Source organism: Grammomys surdaster, unplaced genomic scaffold (genome assembly GCF_004785775.1).
Source record: "Grammomys surdaster isolate TR1022 unplaced genomic scaffold, NIH_TR_1.0 128, whole genome shotgun sequence".
NCBI lineage: Eukaryota > Metazoa > Chordata > Mammalia > Rodentia > Muridae > Grammomys > Grammomys surdaster.
The window spans coordinates 5,508,497-5,529,543 of record NW_021604586.1 but is presented as its reverse complement, the minus strand read 5'-3'; the positions used below and the strand labels follow the sequence as shown (position 1 = coordinate 5,529,543).

The window sequence follows — 21,047 nt, the reverse complement described above, 5'->3', positions numbered from 1 at the left end:
GACTGTAGTCCTGGCTGGCCTGGAACTTGCTCTGTAGACCAGGCTGGCCTTGAACTCACAGAGATTTACTTGCCCTTGCCTTCCAAGTGCTGGAATCCAAGGTGTGTACCATCACACCTGACTTCAAAGTATTTTTTTAAATAATTTTTTTGGAATTTTCTTGTTAAAATATATGGAATATTTTTCCCTTAACACCCCCAGCCCCCTTTGGTATACTCCACTTTCTTTCATGTAGGTGAGCCTAGGCTTGCCTAGAACTCACTGTGTAGCCATATGTTGGCCTCAGATCCACACGCAATCCTCCTGCCTCAGACTCAGCCATACTAGGATTATAGCCTATGCTAGCTTTTCTTTTCTCTCTCTCATTTTTTTTAAAAAGATTTATTTATTTTATGTATATGAGTACACTATTGCTCTCTTCAGACACATCAGAAGAGGGTATCAGATCCCATTACAGATGGTTGTGAGCCACCATGTGAATTGAACTCAGGACCTCTGGAAGGGCAGTCCATGCTCTTAACCACTGAGCTATCTCTCCAGCCCTAGCTTTTTCTTTTTCTTTCTTTCTTTCTTTTTTTTTTTTTTTTTGGAGACAGGACTGCACTATGCAGTTTTGGTTGTCCTAGATCAAGCTGGCCTCAAACTCATAGAGACCTGTTCTCTTGCCTCTGTCCCCATTGCTGGGATTAAAGGTCTTCACCATCACACCTGGCCTGCCTTCCTTTTTGTGTGTCTTTGGCTGTCCTGGAACTCTGCTCTGTACACCAGGCTGGCCTTGAACTCACAGAGATCCACCTGCCTCTGCCTCTGGAGTACACTGCTGGGATGAAAGGCGTGCACCACTGCCTGACGTTTTAAAAAATTTTTTATTTATTTTTCTTTTTTTAATCATTAAACTTTTCTGTAGTATTTGAAGTGAAGTGACAGGTTTTATTTTGTTTTGCTTTTTATTTGTTGGAGTAAAAATGTATGTAACAGCTTGGGTATGGAGGCACCTACCTGTGATCAGAACACTCAGTAGTCGGAGGCAGGAGGACCACAGGTCTGAGGTCAGTCCGTACTGATTGTAAGGTCACACTCCAGAAGACCTGCAAGTGTTCATCTCTAAATCCAGTTTCCCTTAGGTGTCTGAGCTCAGTTCAGGGATGGCCGGCTCATCCTTGAAGTACATTTGTCTGCTTGCCCTCCCCAGAACTGTCCTGTAAACTGAGGCAGTGTCATAGTTAGGGTTTTACTGCTGTGAACAGATACCATGACCAAGGCAAGTCTTACAAAGAACAACATTTAATTTAACTGGCTTACAGGTTCAGAGGTTCAGTCCATTATCATCAAGGTGGGAACATGGCAGCATCCAGGCAGACGTGGTGCAGGAGGAGCTGAGAGTTCTACATCTTCATCTGAAGGCTGCTAGCAGAAGACTGACTTCTAGGCAGCTAGGAGGAGGGTCTTAAAGCCCACGCCCACAGTGACACATCTACTCCAACAAGGCCACACCTTCTAATAGTGCCACTCCCTGAGCTGAACATACACAAACCATCACAGGCAGTGTTGGGGTTCAGTGCTGCCTCCTGCACCCCCTCCTCGTTTTGCTCGTGTCTATGAAAGTGATGCTTCAGGGTTCAGAAGCGGAATCTCATGGTGTTTGCAGGTTGTTGGTTTACAGTGTCAGGTCCTCAAAGATTGTCCACTTAGTGTGGGTCAGAGAAGTTTCTCTGCATGTCTGTGCCAGGATTTACGGACCTCCCTCAGACCCTCAGTGTTCGGCTGCTGTGTGGGACATATAAACAAGGAGCATGGCTTCTCCAGAGACCCCGCTCTCAGCCCCTCAGGCCTGAGCCTGGCCGCAGACACCTTGGCCATGTTGAGTCTTAAGTTGAATTTTCTCTCGGCCCGCGACACTGTGGGTTTGTAGATCGCCTGTTCTCTGCTCATGCATACTCCCCCCCCCCCCCCCGGGTTTCTCTCTCACCCTGCTGCCTTTTTCTTTTCTTTTTTTGTTTTTTCAAGACAGGGTTTCTCTGTGTAGCCCTGGCTGTCCTGGAACTCACTCTGTAGACCAGGCTGGACTCGAACTCAGAAATCCGCCTGCCTCTGCCTCCCAAGTGCTGGGATTAAAGGCGGGCACCACCACTGCCTGGCAGCTGTGCTGCCTTTTGAGGGGTAGGTGGTTCTCAAAGAGAATTATTTGTATACCACGTCACTACTGTAAGAGAAACTGCCAACCTGCAGTGTTAAATTCATTACTTACGGAGCACTGTGCACCGGGCTGAGATGGCTCAGGACTCCATCCTGAGCGCAGTGCAAAAACAAAAATCCAAGCCAGGTTGGCCTGCCACCTTCAGCCCTCTTGGCTGAGCTTGACTCTGAATGGCAGTGAGCACTTGTTAGCTCTCCTGGAAGCGGGGGGAGGGTACCACCTAGCTACTGTCCCAGGGTCTGGTGCAGGAGCTAAGCTGAGGACAGCTTCTTCTGATGACAGTGCCAGGATGTGGGATTGATTGTTCTTAGCCATCTGTGGGCAGGTAGAGCGGTGGGGTCAGAATGACTCTGTCTTGTGACTCCGTTCCTCTCTGGCAGTGGGGGAGAAGGAAAAACCCACAGTAGCTGGCTGCCTTCACCGGTGCTGCGGCACAGACTGGCAGCTCTCAGTTCTGATGCGGTTAGACTGTAGAAGGATCATACTGAGTCACTGCTTCCCATGTGGGGAGCACTGTGTGGAAGCGTGTCAGTCAGATGGTGTGGGATGAGACAAGTGGTCCCAGCCCGCTGGTCTCTGGAACAGACCTGGGGTCTCTGAAGATGGATCAGGAGCTCCCTCTGTAGTCTTCACCTCTGCCCAGTCTGAGAGTTAGGGTTACTGAGAGACAGCTTGTCATGCTCAGAACTTCCAGAACTTGCAAGATGACGTCACCCAGGCAGCACTGCGGTGGGCAGCCTGGGGTGTTGGGAGCATTCACGAGGCTGCTGCCCACTCATCTATAGATGCTCCAGCTGACCAGGCATCCCGCTAAATGCACTCTGATCCAGCTCTGCACGCCGGGGGGTGCACCTCAGAACCCACTCCCAGTCCCTACAGCCGCCACCATTGGTCAGGGTCCCCACGCCCCCAGTCTGGCTGCCACAGGCTTGGAGGGATGCAAGGACAATTCTATTAACCCTAACAGCTTTTGCTGAGTTAGGGATGGCCACTCTCCAGCTCTAGCCTAGCTCTTTTTTATTTTTGAGATGTCTTCTTACACTGTGGCCCAGGCTAGCTTGGAATTCGCTCTTTAGCCCAGGCTAGCCCCTGACTCACTGTCACTATGCAGCTCAGAGCGACCTTGAACTTCTGATCCTCTTGCCTCTGTCTTCCAAGTGCTGGGATAGCTACAACGCCTGGTTTGTGCTGTGCTAGGAATCGAACCCTGGGCCTTGGATATGACAGGCTGTACTAAGTGAGCTACATCCCTAACGCAAATTACACTTTTTTTTTTTTTTGGTTTTTTTTTTTTTTTTTTTTTTTCGAGACAGAGTTTCTCTGTGTAGCCCTGGCTGTCCTGGAACTCACTCTGTAGACCAGGCTGGCCTCGAACTCAGAAATCCGCCTGCCTCTGCCTCCCAAGTGCTGGGATTAAAGGCGTGTCCCACCACCGCCCGGCTACACTTTTTTTTGAGAGTAAAGAAAGCACCAGTAAAAAGCAGAGAGCCGGATCTAAGGTTTTGGGACTACCCTGGTCTACTACAGAGCGAGACTATCTCACAGAAATAAAGGACAAAGTAAAACAAACAAATGTTACATTGTTAGGTATCCTGAGGCTCTGGCTCAGTGGTGATTGGCAGAAAGGTTTTTAGAGTTGTTTTCCCAGGGACATTCAAGGATTGCAGAGAGTGTCACAATCCTATAGGACAGTCCTGCTGCTTGACCTCTGGACAGGTTCTGTACAGGTACCACAGAGCGCACTGCACACTCGGCCGCTCACCTTGGCCATATGGCACAGCCGCTGTCCTGTGGAAGCCCGCCTGAGGGACACCCCAACCCCCAGTGCTGGGGAAGAACACAGGGCCTCCTCCGGCATGTGATAAATTTGCAAACGTAAATCTTGTTAGTGATCAGATTTCCTCTTTGAGTTTAGCCTGGTGCCTGGATCAAATCTGTCGGTGTTTCTTTACAAAGGTCTGAGGCTCCACGTAGTGTTTCTCCCTGATAATCAGGTGGGCATCTAAATGTCCCCCAGCCTATGGTTACCCCATAGAGGGTAGCTTGGACATAGGAGCTCTCCGGCTTTGGAAGGCAGTTCACACAGATAAGTTGTAGGCCTCAGGACCTGAGTGGAGGCAGCTTTAGAGACTCAGGTTAGACAGCATGAAGAACTGGCACCGCCCCCACTGTATCACCTTCTGTGCAGCGAGACCCAGTGCAGCTGTGCCTGGTAGTCGGTTCTGGTTCTTCCTGGCACTGTTGACAAGGACGCCTCCAGGCAGTCAAGTTCAAGGTTCTTGGGTCTGGGCCACGTCACCGCCTTTGTCTCAGCCCCTCCCTCCTTAGCTGACGTTACTGGAGTCACTCAGCAATCGATTGCAAGGAGAGACTGCTGGCTCACTGTGCCAGCTCAGCACCTCTGAAGTTGTAATTGGGCTGGGGGGGGGGGAGGGGGCTTTCTGGAAGGTGAGCCAGAGACACAGGGCTGAGATGCCCACATTCTGGCCCCACTGACCCACGGTCTCTCCACTTCCTGTCTCTTCTGTACATTTGTCTATGAGAAGCCTTCCCTCCAGCTAGAATTGCTGAGTAGGCGGGGCCTTCCAGGGAGCTGGCCCAATCCCTGTGGTGTGCTGGAGGGATGAGCTCACCAGTGGCGTGTGCCAAGGTGTGCGTTCTTGGAGACAGGCTGTGACCCCTGTGTGACTCAGTCTTCAAGTTTATTTACCAGTAACATCCACTTACACACACACACACACACACACACACACACACACACACACAATCAGTGCTGGGACCTTGCCTGGATCTTCCCCTTGGAGGGGACAGCCAGACACAGCTGAGAGGATGCTGAGTGGGACAGTGGGACTGTACTCTCTGGAGCCTGGGGTGGAGGGAGGACGCTTGGAGGACGCCAGAGCCCCTGCCCCACCAGAGCTGCCCAGAGAGCTTCCTGGGTGCCCACATCCGACAGCCCATGAGTACTGGCAGGATCCCTCCATCCAGAGCACAGAGCTAGGGCATCTGTTACTGAGGGCAAAGACCAGTCTCTGGGGATCGTCAGAGCTCAAGTGCTGAGGGTATGACATTGGAGACCCCTCACCGGCTGCACCATAGCCAGTGTCCCGCCATGTGGCAAGGCTGGAGTCCTGACAAGGGAAGCCACTGTGAGCATCTGATGAGGTTGTGCTATGAAGCCCAGCCTTACCCTGCACGTGGCGTTACACTGGAAATGTGAGCTCTAGCCGTCTCTGGGACCCATGGCTTCCTTACCTGTTCTTACACCATGTGCTCACCACTCACTTCGGTCCCAGGTCCCACTGTTGGCTCATGGTCCTTTGTTCGGGTCACATGACCTCTGTGCCTCATCCCTCAGCGCTAATGGAGAGGACATGGGCTTTCCTGGATGTTCTGCCCAAGGGTCCTGGTTAGCCCTTGGGGACAGCACTGTGGGTGGAAGCTGCTCTGTGACGAGGGCTAGTCCAATTAACTGTGCTGGTTGTACCCTCTTACCCCCACCTGAGACCTAAGGCAGGGGGCTGGTGCTTGGTTGAGGTGAGTTGAGTGTGGGGTGGGGGCTGTGGCAAGATGAAGGCTGCACACAACAGTAGCTGGTAGTGGGTGGCGGTGGAGGGGGTGGGAGGGTGCTGAGCACCTTTGTGTTGATGTGGTATTAGAAATGGGTCTGTGATGTCAAGAAAATCACCACATTGTCCAAAGTATTCAGAGAAGGAAGAAGATTCCTTTTTGTAGAAATGTTTGTGGGTGGCTGTGCCACATGAAGCCAGTAGCCACTCTCAGTGGGAGTCCCCACACGGCTTTTATTACAGAGTCAAAGAGAGATCTTACGGCTCGCTCTGAGTGGTCAGAGCTCGCCTCACCCTCTCACACCATTGGCTAACTTAAAGGGACAATTGTTAGCAAAGTACCCTTCATGAGCAGTGTGCACATTGACCCTGCTTTGATCAACGTGCTGACTGGGGAGGGATTTCTGCCAGATGCCTCGGTACAGATTTCTCTGAAGATGGGATGACGTTTGTAACCCTTTGACAGAAGGGACAGTGCATTCCATTTGCGTTTCCCTCAGGGGGACTAGGGCAGTTTACCAAAGGGACATTGGGTGCTACTCTCCAGAGTCTGTTGTAAGGACAGGTCTCGCCATTCTGTGCATTAAGTAGGCCTCTGGCCATCTGGGACCTAACACCAGCGTTACAGACCTTATAAAGGTGCGAATGGCCACCACCATTTCCAGAGTACCGAGTTCCTCAGCTCACTGTACCATGGGTGGCTGGACCATAGCAGAGCAGACGGCAGAGGTGGGCGGCCCCCTACTGCAGCAGGGCCTTCATCTGTGAGCAGAGAGGTCACACAGTGAAGTGAAAGCCATTCCTACCGATGAAGGAATGTCAACTCCGAGTCCCTGCCTGTCACAGTCACCATCTCTGCTGCTTTGTGAGTTCTTGGTTTTACATCTAGCGTGTTTCTTGTTGCAGAGTATGGCGTTTGTGAGAACCTGCGGAAGCTGGAGATCACAGGCGTGTCTTGCCGGGACGTCTATGCGAAGCGTGAGTCTGTCCTCTGTCATCTGCAACTTCCTTTGTACCAGGGCTCAGCAGATAGCAGCAGCCATGACTGTCGGTGGGGCTGACGCTTGCTGGTGTCCTGGAAACGCTCCTTTTAAGTTCATGATGGTTAAAGGCATCCAGGACCTGCATTTCTGTTTACTTAATCTGTATTTTACTTTGGTGCTGCCGGGGATTCAGTGCTAGGCAAACGCTCTCTTTGTCTGTGACCCACACCCCAGCCTGTGTATTCTGTTGTAACATACATGACAGTTGTGTGTATCTGTGGCATGTAGTGATCTCAGTGTGTGTACACAGCATACACTGACCAGATCAGGGTGAACGGCACATCCGTTACCCCAGACATTTATATCCTGCTGGGAGCATTGGTGGTTCTGTCTCAGTGAACAGTTGTCTGCAGTGCTGTAACTCCCACCCAACGATGGCTTGCACCTGTTAGAGACGAGCTGAGAGTGTGGGCTGGGATGAACGCTCTGGCCTTCTGGAGTTGAGTTGGGCCTGCAGCGTGTCGAGCCATCACCAGGCTGCAGGGATGGAGAAGTGGAGCCATGTTCTCCGTCAGCTCCCTCAGTTTCAGGGGCTGCCTCTCCTCTGCGCTCCCCATCCGTCCACAGCTCCGGTTCCCTCTTCTGTGAGCTCGTCAGCCCGGTCCTATTTCCCATCATCTCCCTCACTTCCCAGAGTCTCTTCCTCCCAGAACTCAGTATCCCTTTCCCCGTTAGCCTCTCTTCACAACCTGTGGGGCTCACAGTGTCCCACAGTGTGGTCAGGTGGCTGTTTGGTGGTCACATCTTGGGTGACAGCTACCCTTTCTGACTGCTGAGTGTGCCCGCCTGACTCTCATCATTACAAGCCAGCAGTACAGCGTGCCCGTCAGGAGTGGTAAGCACTAGCAGCCTCGTCCTCACGGGGACAGAGCTGTGGATGTTAGCCAGGTGTCAGTGTCCCGTGACAGCTCACAGAGCACACACAGATGGTGTTTCTCAGAGCTGTGCTCCACTGTCCTGTGGAGAACCCTCCCGGGTGCAGGGTCTGGAGCCGCTGTGGTGTGGAGGAGGCAGGCCGGCAGGCGAGGACAGCGGAGTTCTGCTGTTTGGCTCTGTGAATATTGCTGCAGCCGCAGAGCCAGCCTCTGCCTGCTTCTTAGTACCTGGGTGTTCGCTTTGCATTGGCCAGAGCATGCTTCAGTGGTGAGTCTCAGTGAAATATGGGAGCTGAGAGCCTGAAAGTCTGCAACACTCCTAAACCCGGGACTGATGGCTGAAGAGAGTCAGCCTGAGTCCCTGAACAGGTGGTTGCACCGGCCAGTCTGGATTCAGCAGTGACAGGTATAAGACACATCGTGAGGACACAGACTTTGAGGCCGTGTCTCTGCAGGGACAGAGCCCTAGGGGCCTGTTAACCACATTGCTCTCCCATTTCTGGATCTCAGTGAGCTGTGACAAGGGAGTGAGGGGGCCACAGGGGCCACCTGAGTTTATGGCTGCAGCAAGTTGCAGTAAACGGGGAGACCTGCCCCATAGTGTGCTCTGCAGCCGACCTGGCCAGTCTGCTGCAGCCTGACCCCCAGAAGTAGGAGTAGCAGGAGGAAGAGGAGGCCAGGTTACCTGGCAACTACTCCCATGTGATCACATGGCAGACGCTCACGTGTGAGGGGACCCTCAGACTTTCCTGCTGTGTCCGTTCAGGTATAAACCCTCGTGTGAAGTCAGGACGCTTCATGAAAATTCTCCCCGATTACGAGCACATGGAGTACAGAGATGTGTACACCTGCCGTACGTACCTCCTGCCCTGCACTGTGGCTGCTGCTGTCTGTCGCTGCATGGGCGATTGGGCAGCCGGGCTCACTTCCCACCCCGCCTTTTCCCTTTGCTCTGCTGCAGCTGTGGCGGGTCGTGCTGAGTGGTAGCCTAGGCTCTCTGTGTATGGGCTGGGGTTCCACAGTAGCTTCTACGGTCTTGGGCAGTACTGTAGAAGTTAGGCCTGGTTCTAAATCCCAGCCCCATGCTCCCAGAAATAAGACTCAGACTCAATACATTTTGAAATGCCTTGGCCATATAACTAGGCTCTTCTCTGACTATATCATAACTTAAGATAACCCATTTTTTTTTAATTTGATATTTTATTTATTTACATTTCTTTCTTTTTCTTTCTTTCTTTTTTTTTTTTTTGGTTTTTCGAGACAGGGTTTCTCTGTGTAGCCCTGGCTGTCCTGGAACTCACTCTGTAGACCAGGCTGGCCTCAAACTCAGAAATCCGTCTGCCTCTGCCTCCCAAGTGCTGGGATTAAAGGCGATGATCACTGTTTCTGAGGGCTTATCAGGATGACCAAAATATCTGAGCCTACTTCCCTGTCCTAGCCCAAAGTCATTTTCATGCCTGAAGCCTACCTCTTTGTTCTAGCTTAAGATTGAGATTCCTGCCTGTAATAACCCTTTATTCTAATCCACATTCTGCCACATGGCTGGTGCTCAGGTACTATGCGCCTGTCTCCTCATGTCTTGGGGCATATCTCCTCAGACTGGGTCTATCCCAGAATCCTTTCTGCCTCCCGGATGTCCCGGTTCTATTTCCTGTCTAAGCCATAGGCTTTTTAATTGACAGACAGGTGATGCATCCATACAGGGCCCATGATGCCTTTTCTTTCTCCACAGCGCAGTTGTGATGATTTGGGCAGGAACATCTCACTAATATTTTTTAAGGCAGTCACAGAAAAAGTCAGGTAGAGCAGAGACCAGAAGGCCTCTAAGACTCCTCCGTTCTAAAATAACATGTAACTGGGCTCAGTGCCACATGCCTGTCAGCCCAGTACTCAAGAGACTGAGGCAGGAGGATTGCTGTGAGTTCTGGGACAGCTTGAGGTATAGAATGGTACTACTGTCAAAACCAAAAACAAAATAAGACCCCCCACCCCAAAGAAGACCGCAGAAGAATGTAAACCAATCTCTACATTTGTCAGTTAACAATGTGAGCACACAGACAATTCCAGTGTAGTGTCCCGTCCCTCCCCTCCCTGCCCCCCACGTCAGACAAGGGGTGGATAAACACACTTGCCTTGTAAGCCCAGTTACCTGAGCTGACTCCATCCAGTTGTCCGGCTTCCAGCTTCCGATTGGCGAGTGTGTGCTCACACAAACAAATAAAATGATAATGGATCTTTAAAAGCCACCTGCCTTCTTTCTCTGACTGAGTGCGGAAGGTTTTCTTTGACGCTGTGAGGATGGGAGAGAGGATTTCAGCTGTCAAGGAAGATCAGAGCTGAGATGGCCCTGCCTGCCGGACTGGCTCCTGGTGGAGGCAGGAGAATTAGGCTCAAGGCCGGCTTTGGCCGGATAGTAAGTGTGAGGCGAGTCCTATTTCCAACAACCCCCAAACAAACAAGTTGTGAATGACCCTTTCCTGTCCAACTAAGCAACGACAGACTTGTGACTTGTGTCTCAGAGTGCTGTCAAGGTCTGGACACCAGGTTCCAGCTGCCCGTGGGGACAGTCTCAGCTTTGTGACATGTTGCCTTTGTCTGTCGTGCTCCTGGGCGGTGTGTGGGCACTTTGAATAGCTGCTAACATGCACCTTTGCTTACACTGGCTGGCACAGAGGTGGACTGACAAGGTCATGGCCAGGATACGGGAAGACCTGGGCATGGCGGGGCACGGGACCTGGGCAGGGCTTGAGCTTGGGAGGACTGGCAGTTTGCAGAGGAGGCACTTCCCACACGGTGTTGGACAGGTTTCTAGAACAGTGTGTTCTGGGCCCAGCAGCCCTCCCTGCTGAGCAGAGAGCAGCAGGTCCTGCCAGCCCCACAGAGAGAGCGTGGCTCTGGGAAGCCATGAGAACAACTGGCCCCATGCAGGGCCACGTGAGATTCTTCTGGACGCCCAGCCCTCCCAGAGGTCTGTGAAGAGTGTGGCGTCTTCTTCCCCATCACTGGGGGGTGCTGCTGAGTGCCTGGATTTCAGCCTCCTGTTTGGCAGCAGAGTGGCAGGGTGGGGGTGGCTGTCCAGCCAAGGTTCGAGTACATTTGAGTCATACAACACTTGATAGGGGCATCCCTGGTAGTGAGCCCCTGGTAGCCCATGGTTGCCAGAAAATAAGAAAACAAGGCCCAGCCCCTGACCACTACCCTCTCACTTCAGGCATGTAGCACCAGCTGGGTTCTCAGCAAGCTCTCTCACCAGCCTGCTCTGATGCCTTGCCACACGAAGGCTTTGGGACCTGACCCTACCTGGGTTCTCATCACCCACAGGGGCTGCTGTCTGAGGTGGGACTTGTGTGTAAAGGCCCTTGGACCCCAGGCTTCTGGGCTGGATGGGCTGAGAAGAGCCGAGAGAAGTGTCCCGAGGGTAGGACTGTCCCAGGCAGGCTCAAGGTGCCACAGCTCTGTGCAATGCCGGTGTATTAGAGTATTCAGGGACACCTCTGTCTTTGGATGGAGCTGGTGTCTGTCCTTCCTGTGTGGCTCACTCGGAGTGACTGTGGGTGCCAGGTGATGCCTCTGAAATCTGAGGACAGGGAGGGACTTAGTAACAGAATGTGATGGCTCCTGAGATCCCTGGGCTGCACACTCGAGTGTGGCGGGAAGCCCCCACAGAGCTCTAGACCCTCCCCTCCCCTAAGGATCCTCTAACACTGACACCTCCAGAGTGGCCAGGAGCGTGTGGGGAAGTCTAAAACCGAGACTCAGGGTGAGCTCGTCCTCTGATTCTTACTGGGCACTGTGGACTGCTGGCTGTGACCTGGCGGCCAGGATGAGACAGGACTATTAGTGCATCTTTCCTTTCGACAAGAGGGATGCGTGGGGTCACTCCCGGCTCACCTGTGGTCTGCAGAGACACCTGAAGACATAAACACTCAGTTCTTTTCCATCGTGGGCGGGAGCCATGTTTGGAGTTGTGCTGTTTTTCTGAATATTGCTGAACTGGCTTTGTTCTGGGTGAGCCTGGGCTGTCACTCTGGATAGCACAGGACTCGCCCTGGGATGAAGGTTGGTTCCGTGGCCTTCATAGGCGGCTGTAGACTGGCTACTGGGAGAGGCAGCTCTGGGTGTCCAGCTCTCTCACTGCAGACACTCCTAGGCGTGTGCCCCCCGTTACCCTGTACTCCAGGCTCATGTGCTGTATTCTGTGCTGTGGGTTCAGAGAGAGTTAACGAGGCTACCTTGGGAATCTGTGGTCCCTAGGGTTGGTACGCCTGCAGCCTGTGTGGCCTTGTAGTTCTTTGGAAACGACTGGTGACATCACAGGCTAACCAGTCTCACTCACTGGAGCTGCTGAGGGTGTGACTGGTGGTTGGTGCTCTCACAGTAAGGTGTCCACATTAGTGTACCCTGCACCTGGCCCTTCTCTGTGTGAGGTCTGTGTGTGGCCCTGGGCTGCTTGTTAGGTACCAGCATCAGTCATGGCTGCTTCACTGTATCTAAAGGTCTGAGGGCCTGAGCCAGTGACCCACGCCTTGTCTTTAGAACCCATGTGATGATCTTGGGCTGGACCTGGAGGTGGTGGCGGCAGTTCTTCAGCAGTGTCCAAAGGCTGGGCTGTCCCTCTCCATGAATCCCAGGCCAAGGCCTCTGGCCCCTATCCCTTCATGGTTAACCTGAGTCTGAGCTGTGGTCAGTAGCCGCCTGGGACTCCACGGCCTTCAGGAGCACCCTAATTCACCTGGATGTCACTCTGTGAACAGACACAGTGGCCATGGCGGTGGGACAGGCTGGACTGTCACTTCTAGTGGCTCCTGGTGGAGGTGTTTCCTCTGCTTCGGGAGCATGCTGGGCGAGTGGAGCATGCTGGGTAATTGTGTCCCTCCTCTCCCAACAGTGCTTCACCGATACAGACACATTTTGGGGCTCTGGCAGCCAGATATTGGACCGTATGGAGGATTGCTAAACGTCGTGGTGAGTGGGGGCCTGGTTGTGGTTCTTGTGCAGGAAGGAAGTGCACACACCGGAGATGGGCAGTGAAGCCGCCCCGGGGTTTCCTTTCAGGGCCTGATGTTACTTTCCAAGCAGAGATTTATTGTGAGTAGTGTTTTGGTCTTCTGTCTGTGCCCCTGGACTGTTTGAAGAGCCACAGGGCCCTCAGCTCCTCCTATGTCCTCAGAAGCTGCAGGCTCATGCCTGAGGACATAGGCTTTGATGTGTACTTGTTGACTGAGAGCACCCTGACTGGAGTGACCACTGTCCCTTTGCTGCAGGTGGACGGGCTGTTCATCATTGGCTGGATGTACCTGCCTCCTCATGACCCCCATGTTGGGGACCCTATGAGATTCAAGCCACTGTTTAGAATCCATCTGATGGAGAGGAAGTCGGCCACGGTGGAGTGTATGTACGGCCATAAAGGGCCTCACAATGGCCACATCCAGGTAGAGGAGCGCTGGGTCCCCTGTGACGTGACATGCATGTGCAGTGAAGGGCTGTCTTCCTTTGTCACTGCCCCGGTGCCAGCCTGCTGGGTGCCAGGCACCTTCAGCTGCAGCCTGTCACAGTTCTACCATGATCCTGTGGCTGCGGGGTGTGGTTGTCCAGCTCAGTGCGGTGGGAAGGGTCTTCACCACATTGTGTGAGGCTGTGTGAAGATGGGGTGCCAGAGCCCACTGGAGCATTGCCCCCTAAAAATGTTATTTGGGTGGGCATTTGAGGTAGCCTGTGGGTGTGCATTCACCTGTGTGAGGATGTCTGTGGCATGTGTGGGCGTCCACATGGAGGTGGGACTGGCTTCAAGTTTTCTTTGCTTTTATCTATAAGTTGTCCCTCTTGTGTTCTGAATCAGGGCCTCTCATTGTGACCTGGGACTGGCCAGTCACACTAGTCTGGCTAGTGAGCCATAGGAATCTGTCTGTCATTACTTCCCCAGCTCTGAGAGCACAAGCCTGTGTCCCCACACTGCCACTCAGGTCCTCACAGGTCCACCATAGTCGGGTCAGAGCTATCACCACTGAGGCTGAGTTCTCTACCCCAGCTATCCTTTTCCTTTGAGATGGTTCACTGGGTTGCCCAGCCTGCCCTGGGGTTCACCCTCTTACTTAGGTGGAACCTGGGGTCTCCTGCCTCAGCCTCCCAGGTGGCTGCAATTGCAGGCCTGCACTACCAGACTGGACACATCTGGGTCTCAGTGGGTTTGTGCGGAGGGCAGTTGGTGGACACTAGGACTCATTGTTCCTCCTGGTCCTCTTTCCTCCATGGTCACACTGAAGATTGTGAAGAAAGATGAGTTCTCCACCAAGTGTAACCAGACAGATCACCACAGGATGTCCGGTGGGAGACAGGAGGTGAGTCCTGGAGTCTGGGAGGGAGCCTGTGGAAAGATGTTTGCGCGGCTGGCTGCCTTTTCTCATGGTCACTGGCCTGGCCTCCTGTTGGGTTAGGTAGAGCGTGTGAAGCCCATTGATTAGAACCCTGGCACTGTCCCCCAGCCCTGTCTGTGCAGCGTGCCTGCGGTCCACCTTACAGAAACATCCACCACTTATGTTCTTTGACCAGGCTGAGATTGCTCTTCTGGTGTGGGTAGGGCCGGGAGGCTGCCCATGCAAACCGCGAGAAGCCACTTCTCCATGTGCAGTCAGGGGGCTCTGACAGCTCTTCACAGCTGCTTTCTTCACTCAGGACCTAGGGGCGTGGGTTTCTAGGGCATGGCAGCACAGTGGGTGTGTCTGTGCTGGCCCTCCTGCGATTTACACAAGTGAGTTTATGTTGCTTTTGAGGTTTGATTTGTGAGCGTCTAAGCGACACCACCATCAAGAACTTGGAATGCTTGAGTGTGGGTGTCTGTTGTAGCTTTTGTCATGGCTACACCTGTAGCTACCTTCTCAGTTTCCAGGGTCTGTGGAGACCCATAGGAGTGTTCTGGTGAACAGCGCTTGCACTAGGCGGAGTCCTTGTTTGACAGTGCCATTTGACTCTGGTTTCCTACAGTCTCGCTTGATGCCCCGTGAGACTGTTGGAATTCTCATTTTTTTTCCCAACGTGACCCTTGGTTGTTAAGACCTTAGACAGAGGTCATGGGCTCAGTTTCTGGAGATGCCTGATGGGATTCTGGGGTTCTACCTGGCTCCCTGGCTTTGAAGGGAGTATCTTTCCTGATTACAAATGTAGCGTGCTCCTGACTGAAATGAGGAGTGTGTACTTTACAGGGAGCTGGGTGTCTGGTTAGGAGTGAGGTGGGGAGACAGGAAGTACATCCCTGTCATCACCGCTGGCCGTCTCCTCGGGCTGTTGGGAGCGTAAGATGGTGATTGCCCAGTGCCAGGCACAGTGTGGATGGACGTGAACGTCACTCCTGAGCTGGGTTCTAGGCCCTGATGCTGTTCTTGTGTAGCTGGGACTTGCCCTGGTGATCACTCTGCTTCAGACTGCTCCAGGCCAGCCTCCGGGTGGTTAGCTCCAGTTAGCTCATGTGATGCTGAAGTCTTCGTTTCTCCCACTCGGTTGGTTTTATTTCATGTTACCTATTTGAATCTTATAAATAAAATGTGTTCCTTTTAAAATAAAAACACGTTCTTGTGCTCCTCCACAAGAACAGCCACGGTAATGAAGGGGTTAATTTTGAGGGTGGGGCAGGTTTTACTATGAGCCTGGCTGTCCTAGAGCTTACTGTGTAGATTAGGCTAGCCTCCTCCAGCACAGAGAGAGATGCCTGCCTCTGCCTTTTTAAAATTTGCGTGTGTTTGTGTGTGTGTGTGTGTGTGAGTGTGTGTGTGTGTGTGTGAGAGAGAGATTTGTCAGAGGAGTCCAGAAGAGTGTCAGATCACCTGGAGCTGGAATTAGGTCATTGTGAACATTGATGTGGGTGGTGGGAACTGAACTCAGGAACTCAGGTCATCTGAGGAGCAGCTCTTAACCATTGAGCCATCTTTTCAGAATGAGGGGTTTAAGTGGAGCCTAATTTTATTTAAAAATTTATTTTATTTGTGTCTGTGTATGTGTGTGTGTGTGTGTATGTATGTATGTATGTATGTATGTGTACATTTCTTCAGACACCAGAAGAGGGCATCGGATCCCATTACAGAAGGTTGTGAGCCACCATGTGGTTTCTGGGAATTGAACTCATGACCTCTGGAAGAGCAGTCAGTGCTCTTAACCACTGAGTCATCCCTCTAGCCCCTGGAAACTAATTTTAAGAGAAATTTCTTTGGGTCCCTCTGTTTTATAAAGCCGTATCTCTAGTTTGCAGACTGCCTTCCCCCTTAAAACAGAGGCATGATGGTCTCCTGCTAGTGTCTTGACCCCTTGCCTCAGTATTAGGGTAGAAAAGGTTTTGCTTTGTAGTCATGTCTGAGGCCTCGTGTTTGTTGTAAGGGATGGTGGCTCTGTTGGTTGAAGACTTTCTTCAGTCAGGGCTCGGATATCCCTTGCTGAAAGTGGTCAGATCTTGGTCCTGTCTGTCTTATGACTCCAGGGACCCACCCCCTGTCCTCATGTCAGAGCTGTTTGACACATGGCTGTGTGGTACAGAGAGCTTGTGATGGCTTCCCATTTCGTCTACTGGATACTTTGCATTTCTGTGCAGCTCCAGCGAGGGCTCACCGGCTTCTCAGTGTGGTGAGCTTGTGTATGTGCGGCGGTGGACCTCCAGGTCAGTTTGCAGAGGATCTTGGTCTTCACAGAGTCGAGTGCTCACGTGGTTGTAGCCAGAAGGCCCAACTTGCCCTTCATGCCTTTTCTCGATCCAGTGCTGCTCCGTGGCCTGCACAGTAGCGGGCCCTGCACACACTGTTCTCAAGCCCTTTGTGTGGGATGCTAGAAGCAGAAATCTGTAAGGTTTTGCGTTCCTGTTCTGCTGCACTGAATCTCTGGCTTCCTTTGGGCCCCACAATGGCTCCTGGGTTCCTGAACAGGGGCTAACCTGTCCTCAGTGTTCAGAAGCTGTCCCGAGTGAGCAGGACTTTTAGGACACGACAGCACAGTGCACATGAGTTACTGTGTCTCACACATTTCACACATGCTGTGTTCATGAAAGCCCCTTCTCCATAAATACACATTGAATGGTCTCAGCAAGTGGCGTGGGAAAGGAGAATCCACCCGTCTATCAGATGAGGTCCCCCTCTGTTCCTCATTGGCAGCCACAGGCGGTGGCCCCGCTGGCTGGGCTGGGATGGTGGCCGAGCTCTTCCAGGTGCCTGAAGTCTCCCATCTGTGCAGGGTGGAGCTGGATCAGAGTGGATCACTGTCTCCCACCGTGGGTACAGCCAGCCCCACTCACTGCCACCTGAGACAGGGGTTCTTCCCTGTGACCTCGCTGCCCTCTTGGGAGTCTGAGGCTATGCATCCTGGGAAGGTGGGGACTCTGTTTTTTCCCAGGTGGGCCATCCTCAGACCCAAACCCCCGGTGCTCACAGTCCCTGCCCCCACCTGCTCACCCAGAAGCTTGAAAGTATTTGTCCATTCAGCGCCACACAGCAGACCCTCCCTTCCACCTTGGTGACTCCCACGCCCTTGTTCTCTGAAGGAGTTTCGGACGTGGCTGAGGGAGGAGTGGGGCCGCACGCTGGAAGACATCTTCCATGAGCACATGCAGGAGCTGATTCTGATGAAGTTCATCTACACCAGTCAGTACGAGTGAGTCCGGGCCCTGCGGGGCTGTGAGTTCAACCTCTCTGTGCGAGAGTGTGGCCTGCCTATGGGACCATGCTATCCCCAGTCTCTGGCTACTGTGAACACAGTACTCTCCTCTCTGGGTACTGTGAACACAGTTCTCCCCTTTTTGAATTCTGTGCACTCTGTTTCTTCCTTTTCTGTGTGGCTACTATGGACTTAGTCCCCCTTTTCTGAAACTGCGTTTTGTGGGTGTAGGTCCCCTTTCTGTGGGTGCTGTGAACACAGCCCCATCTCTTACCCTACTGTGGTATCGGTTGTCTTGTGTCACCCCAGCACAGCCATCAAGTGGCCAGTGTGTGCTGAAACCAAGTACCCCTCCGGCTCCTGCCTGGCCATACCCCCTCCCAGTGCTATGGGCATGGGCTCCTTTTCTGAGGGTCAGGCTGAGCTGGGCTGTGCTCATGGGCTTGCCCTCCTAGGCTCTGAGATGCACATGGGTGCCAGGAGGGCTGCACCCAAGGCCTAGGGCAAGTGGCTTAGTCAAGTGGCTGCTCAGGCACGAAGGATGCCACTAGCCAAGCTGAGCCCCTTGCTTCTTCTACCTCCCCGGTGCAGCAACTGCCTGACCTACCGACGGATCTACCTCCCGCCCAGCCACCCTGATGACCTCATCAAGCCCGGCCTCTTTAAGGGCACCTACGGCAGCCACGGGCTGGAGATCGTGATGCTGAGCTTCCACGGCTCCCGAGCCAGGGGCACCAAGATCACGGTGAGTCAGTCACGCCACGGGGGCAGGCGTCAGTGGATGGCCGCCCGTCCTGCTGGCCATGCTGAGTTTTAGGCTCTCTCCAGCTCTGATAGCTCAGACTTCCCAGGTTCTGATATGCTGCCTGGCTAACACCCTTGTGCAGCGAGTCTCACTGGGACCCTCTGCCTCAGCAGGTTCCCCGCTGCTCATGTTGGTGTGACGTGGGCTAGGCCGGGCTTGAGTCTCAGATAAAGCCCCTCTTGTGAGCTCTGGACAGCTGGCTGTACGCGTGCCTGCTCCTTGCCACCACATTCTCCTGTCACTGAGTTCTGGGAGGAGGATCTTAGGTCTCTGTCAAGTCCCTTTGCTCTGGTTAGGATCCAGAATCAGGGTCCCAGCTGTGTGGTGGCACAGCCCCAGCCCCCCAACCCCCTCAGAAACTGAGCTTCTGGCTTGTTATCAGCCAGGCCCTGGGAAGGCCCACATACTTCACAAGTGGGGTCTCTAGGCTCAGGAGCACCTGTGTGTGCCTGCGCTCCAGCCGGCCACCGAGAGTCACTGTCCCGTCCTGGGAGCTGACTCTGAGGGAGCCATCAGACTCTTCTTGCCTTGTGAGATGTGCACAAAGCCTGACAGCTTGAGCATACTCCACAGGCTGGGAGGCCTCTGTGGGTCCCCTTACTGTTGTCAACTGCCCTTTCCATAGGGTGACCCCAATATCCCTGCGGGGCAGCAGACTGTGGAGATCGACCTGCAACGCCGAATCCAGCTGCCGGATGTGGAGAACCTCCAGAACTTCAACGAGCTCTCCAGGATCGTCCTGGAGGTCCGAGAGCAGGTGCGGCAGGAGCAGGAGACTGCCGAGGTCCCCGCCCCAGCCCGGGAGCCTTCAGCCAAGGGCCCTGAGGGACCACCTGCTAAGGACAGCAGAGAGCCTGGCAGTGGAGCTGAGGCAGCTGGGCAGTCAGCCTTGTCTGGGCAGGGACAGCCATTTGTGCTTCCGGTGGGAGTCAGCTCGAGGAACGAGGATTACCCCCGCACCTGCCGGCTATGGTGAGGACCACGGGGCCAGCTCCCAGCCAGCAGAGCTTCGGGTGTTCCCGGGGTGTGTGTGTGTGTGTGTATCCCCATGGGGAGGGGGCGTGTGCCACGGCGTATGCGATGGTCAGAGGACAGCCGTGAGTCAGCTCTCTGCACCCTCACGCTGGTTTCTGGGCTTGAGTTTAGGGTGGGAGGTCTCAGAAGCAGATGCCCTTACCCACTGGGCCATCTCACTGCCTCACAGTCTGCTTTGGCTCAGGGTTTCAGTCATTTGTGGTGGTGGGGGCTGGGCTGTGTTCCTGCCGTAAGTGTGTGGCAGAAGCCGCTAACAAATGAACCGGGAAACAGGCTGTATCCAGTGAATTCTTCCCTGCAGCTCAGACTCACCTGCTGAGTGCTCCCAGCTTCCAGAGCAGTACCAGCAGCATTTGAACTCTGAGCCATGGGATGGGGTGGGGTGGGGCACAGACCACTGCAGATCAAACACAACACCCCTCCTAGAAGGACCTGCAGTGGGATTTCCAAGAGTTCCAGTTCCACTTCAGGTGGCACAGGTGGCAAAGCTTTGCCAGTAGATTAAAAGATAACTTACCTGGTTAGCCAGGTAAGAGAGAGACAAGGAAAATGCCCAAGTAGGGGGAGCAGGGGAAGTCCCTGCTGCAGTGTGCCTGGGTGTCCTGTAGGTGGTGTCACCGTACACATCTCACTTTTGAGTTCAGCTCATGGGGCTGCTTGACTCCTGTCTCTCCTCCCACTACTGGCTGCATCTGGTGCCTTTGAGATCAGCCAGCCCCTTGGTGGCTTTTTTCATAGGTGCCAGCACCGCTGAGAGAGAGGTGACATCTGCCTCCATGTCCACTGTACATGTGGTGGGCCACTAACTCGAAACTGAACATACTAGGCACCAGCTCATGCCCTTTCAGCCTTTGCCTCTTCAGCCTTGGCCACTGCCTTCAGCTTATGATGGGCCCGCCTTGGTCGTTCAGGCTGTTCTGCATAGAGGAATAAGGCCCAGGCCCCTGCACTGCGAGGCAGGGATTCTCTGTGGCCCTCTCTAGGCACTATGGCCTTTAATTGGCCTGCCTGGAGAAGGACATGCTTCTCATCTGAGGAGCCTCTGATCCATAGTTCTGTTCTCTCTGCTCTGCTGGGCAGCCTCAGGCAGTATCCACACCTAGGTGCAGGGAGGGCCGTGGGAGAGCTCCTGGTGGGCCTGCCTGGCATGCCGACCTGTGTTGGCACAGTATCTTCTGGGCCACAAATAGGCAAGTCTTGGTGTCTTGTACACTGATTACCTAAATGGCTCAGGGCCTTGGCCTGTGTCCAGGGCTCCTGTGTGCTTATCAGCGAATTCAGTCAGGAACCCGGAGCCTAACCCTGGCCCTGGAAGGCGAGGCCCTCCTTGGGTGCCGCCCACCTGCGAATTGCTGATGGCGTGGCTGGAAGCTATGGGACTGGCTGTCTGCACTGTGGCAGTGTGTACTGTGTGTTCCCTGTGTGCTGCTGGGGCCCCTTCTGACAGCACGCTCTTTCGTCTTTCTAGCTTCTACGGCACAGGCCTCATCGCCGGCCATGGCTTCACGAGCCCCGAGCGCACCCCTGGCGTCTTCGTCCTATTCGACGAGGACCGCTTTGGGTTTCTCTGGCTGGAACTGAAGTCCTTCAGCTTGTACAGCCGTGTCCAGGCCACCTTCCAGAACGCCGAAGCGCCGTCGCCACAGGCCTTTGACGAGATGCTCAGGAATATCCAGTCTCTCACCTCCTGACCTCCACATGGGCGGAGAGGCTGCGCCGGGACCCGGGTGGGGGAAGCATGCACTTTAGAAATGAACGCAGACCTCCTCACTGGGGTCCTGGTCGCCCCGAGACACTTCTTGTATAGTGTGTAACATACTCTTGTACATTTGATTTGTTGGTAGCTATGAAAGTGAAAGCTAAGCATGGTGGGGAAATAAAGAGTTGAGCCAAGTC

At 53.7% G+C, this 21,047-nt stretch overlaps 1 protein-coding gene across 3 annotated transcripts in view; it reads left to right on the top strand.

The window, feature by feature from the left end:
• Positions 1–21,047, top strand: part of Fbxo31 (F-box protein 31) — a 28,233-nt gene extending 7,186 nt beyond the window's left edge. Inside the window, exons 1-10 of one of the 3 annotated variants that reach the window (XM_028752820.1) lie at positions 6,308–6,405; positions 6,673–6,744; positions 8,451–8,537; positions 12,573–12,649; positions 12,949–13,116; positions 13,948–14,022; positions 17,199–17,308; positions 17,903–18,056; positions 18,742–19,088; positions 20,620–21,047. In XM_028752820.1, the coding sequence (XP_028608653.1) occupies positions 8,483–8,537; positions 12,573–12,649; positions 12,949–13,116; positions 13,948–14,022; positions 17,199–17,308; positions 17,903–18,056; positions 18,742–19,088; positions 20,620–20,842 (1,209 nt within the window). In that variant the 5' untranslated portion in view covers positions 6,308–6,405; positions 6,673–6,744; positions 8,451–8,482 and the 3' untranslated portion in view covers positions 20,843–21,047. Of the gene's footprint in view, positions 1–6,307; positions 6,406–6,672; positions 6,745–8,450; positions 8,538–12,572; positions 12,650–12,948; positions 13,117–13,947; positions 14,023–17,198; positions 17,309–17,902; positions 18,057–18,741; positions 19,089–20,619 lie in introns of those variants that run through there. The other 2 variants (XM_028752829.1, XM_028752812.1) reach the window with 2 other exon arrangements.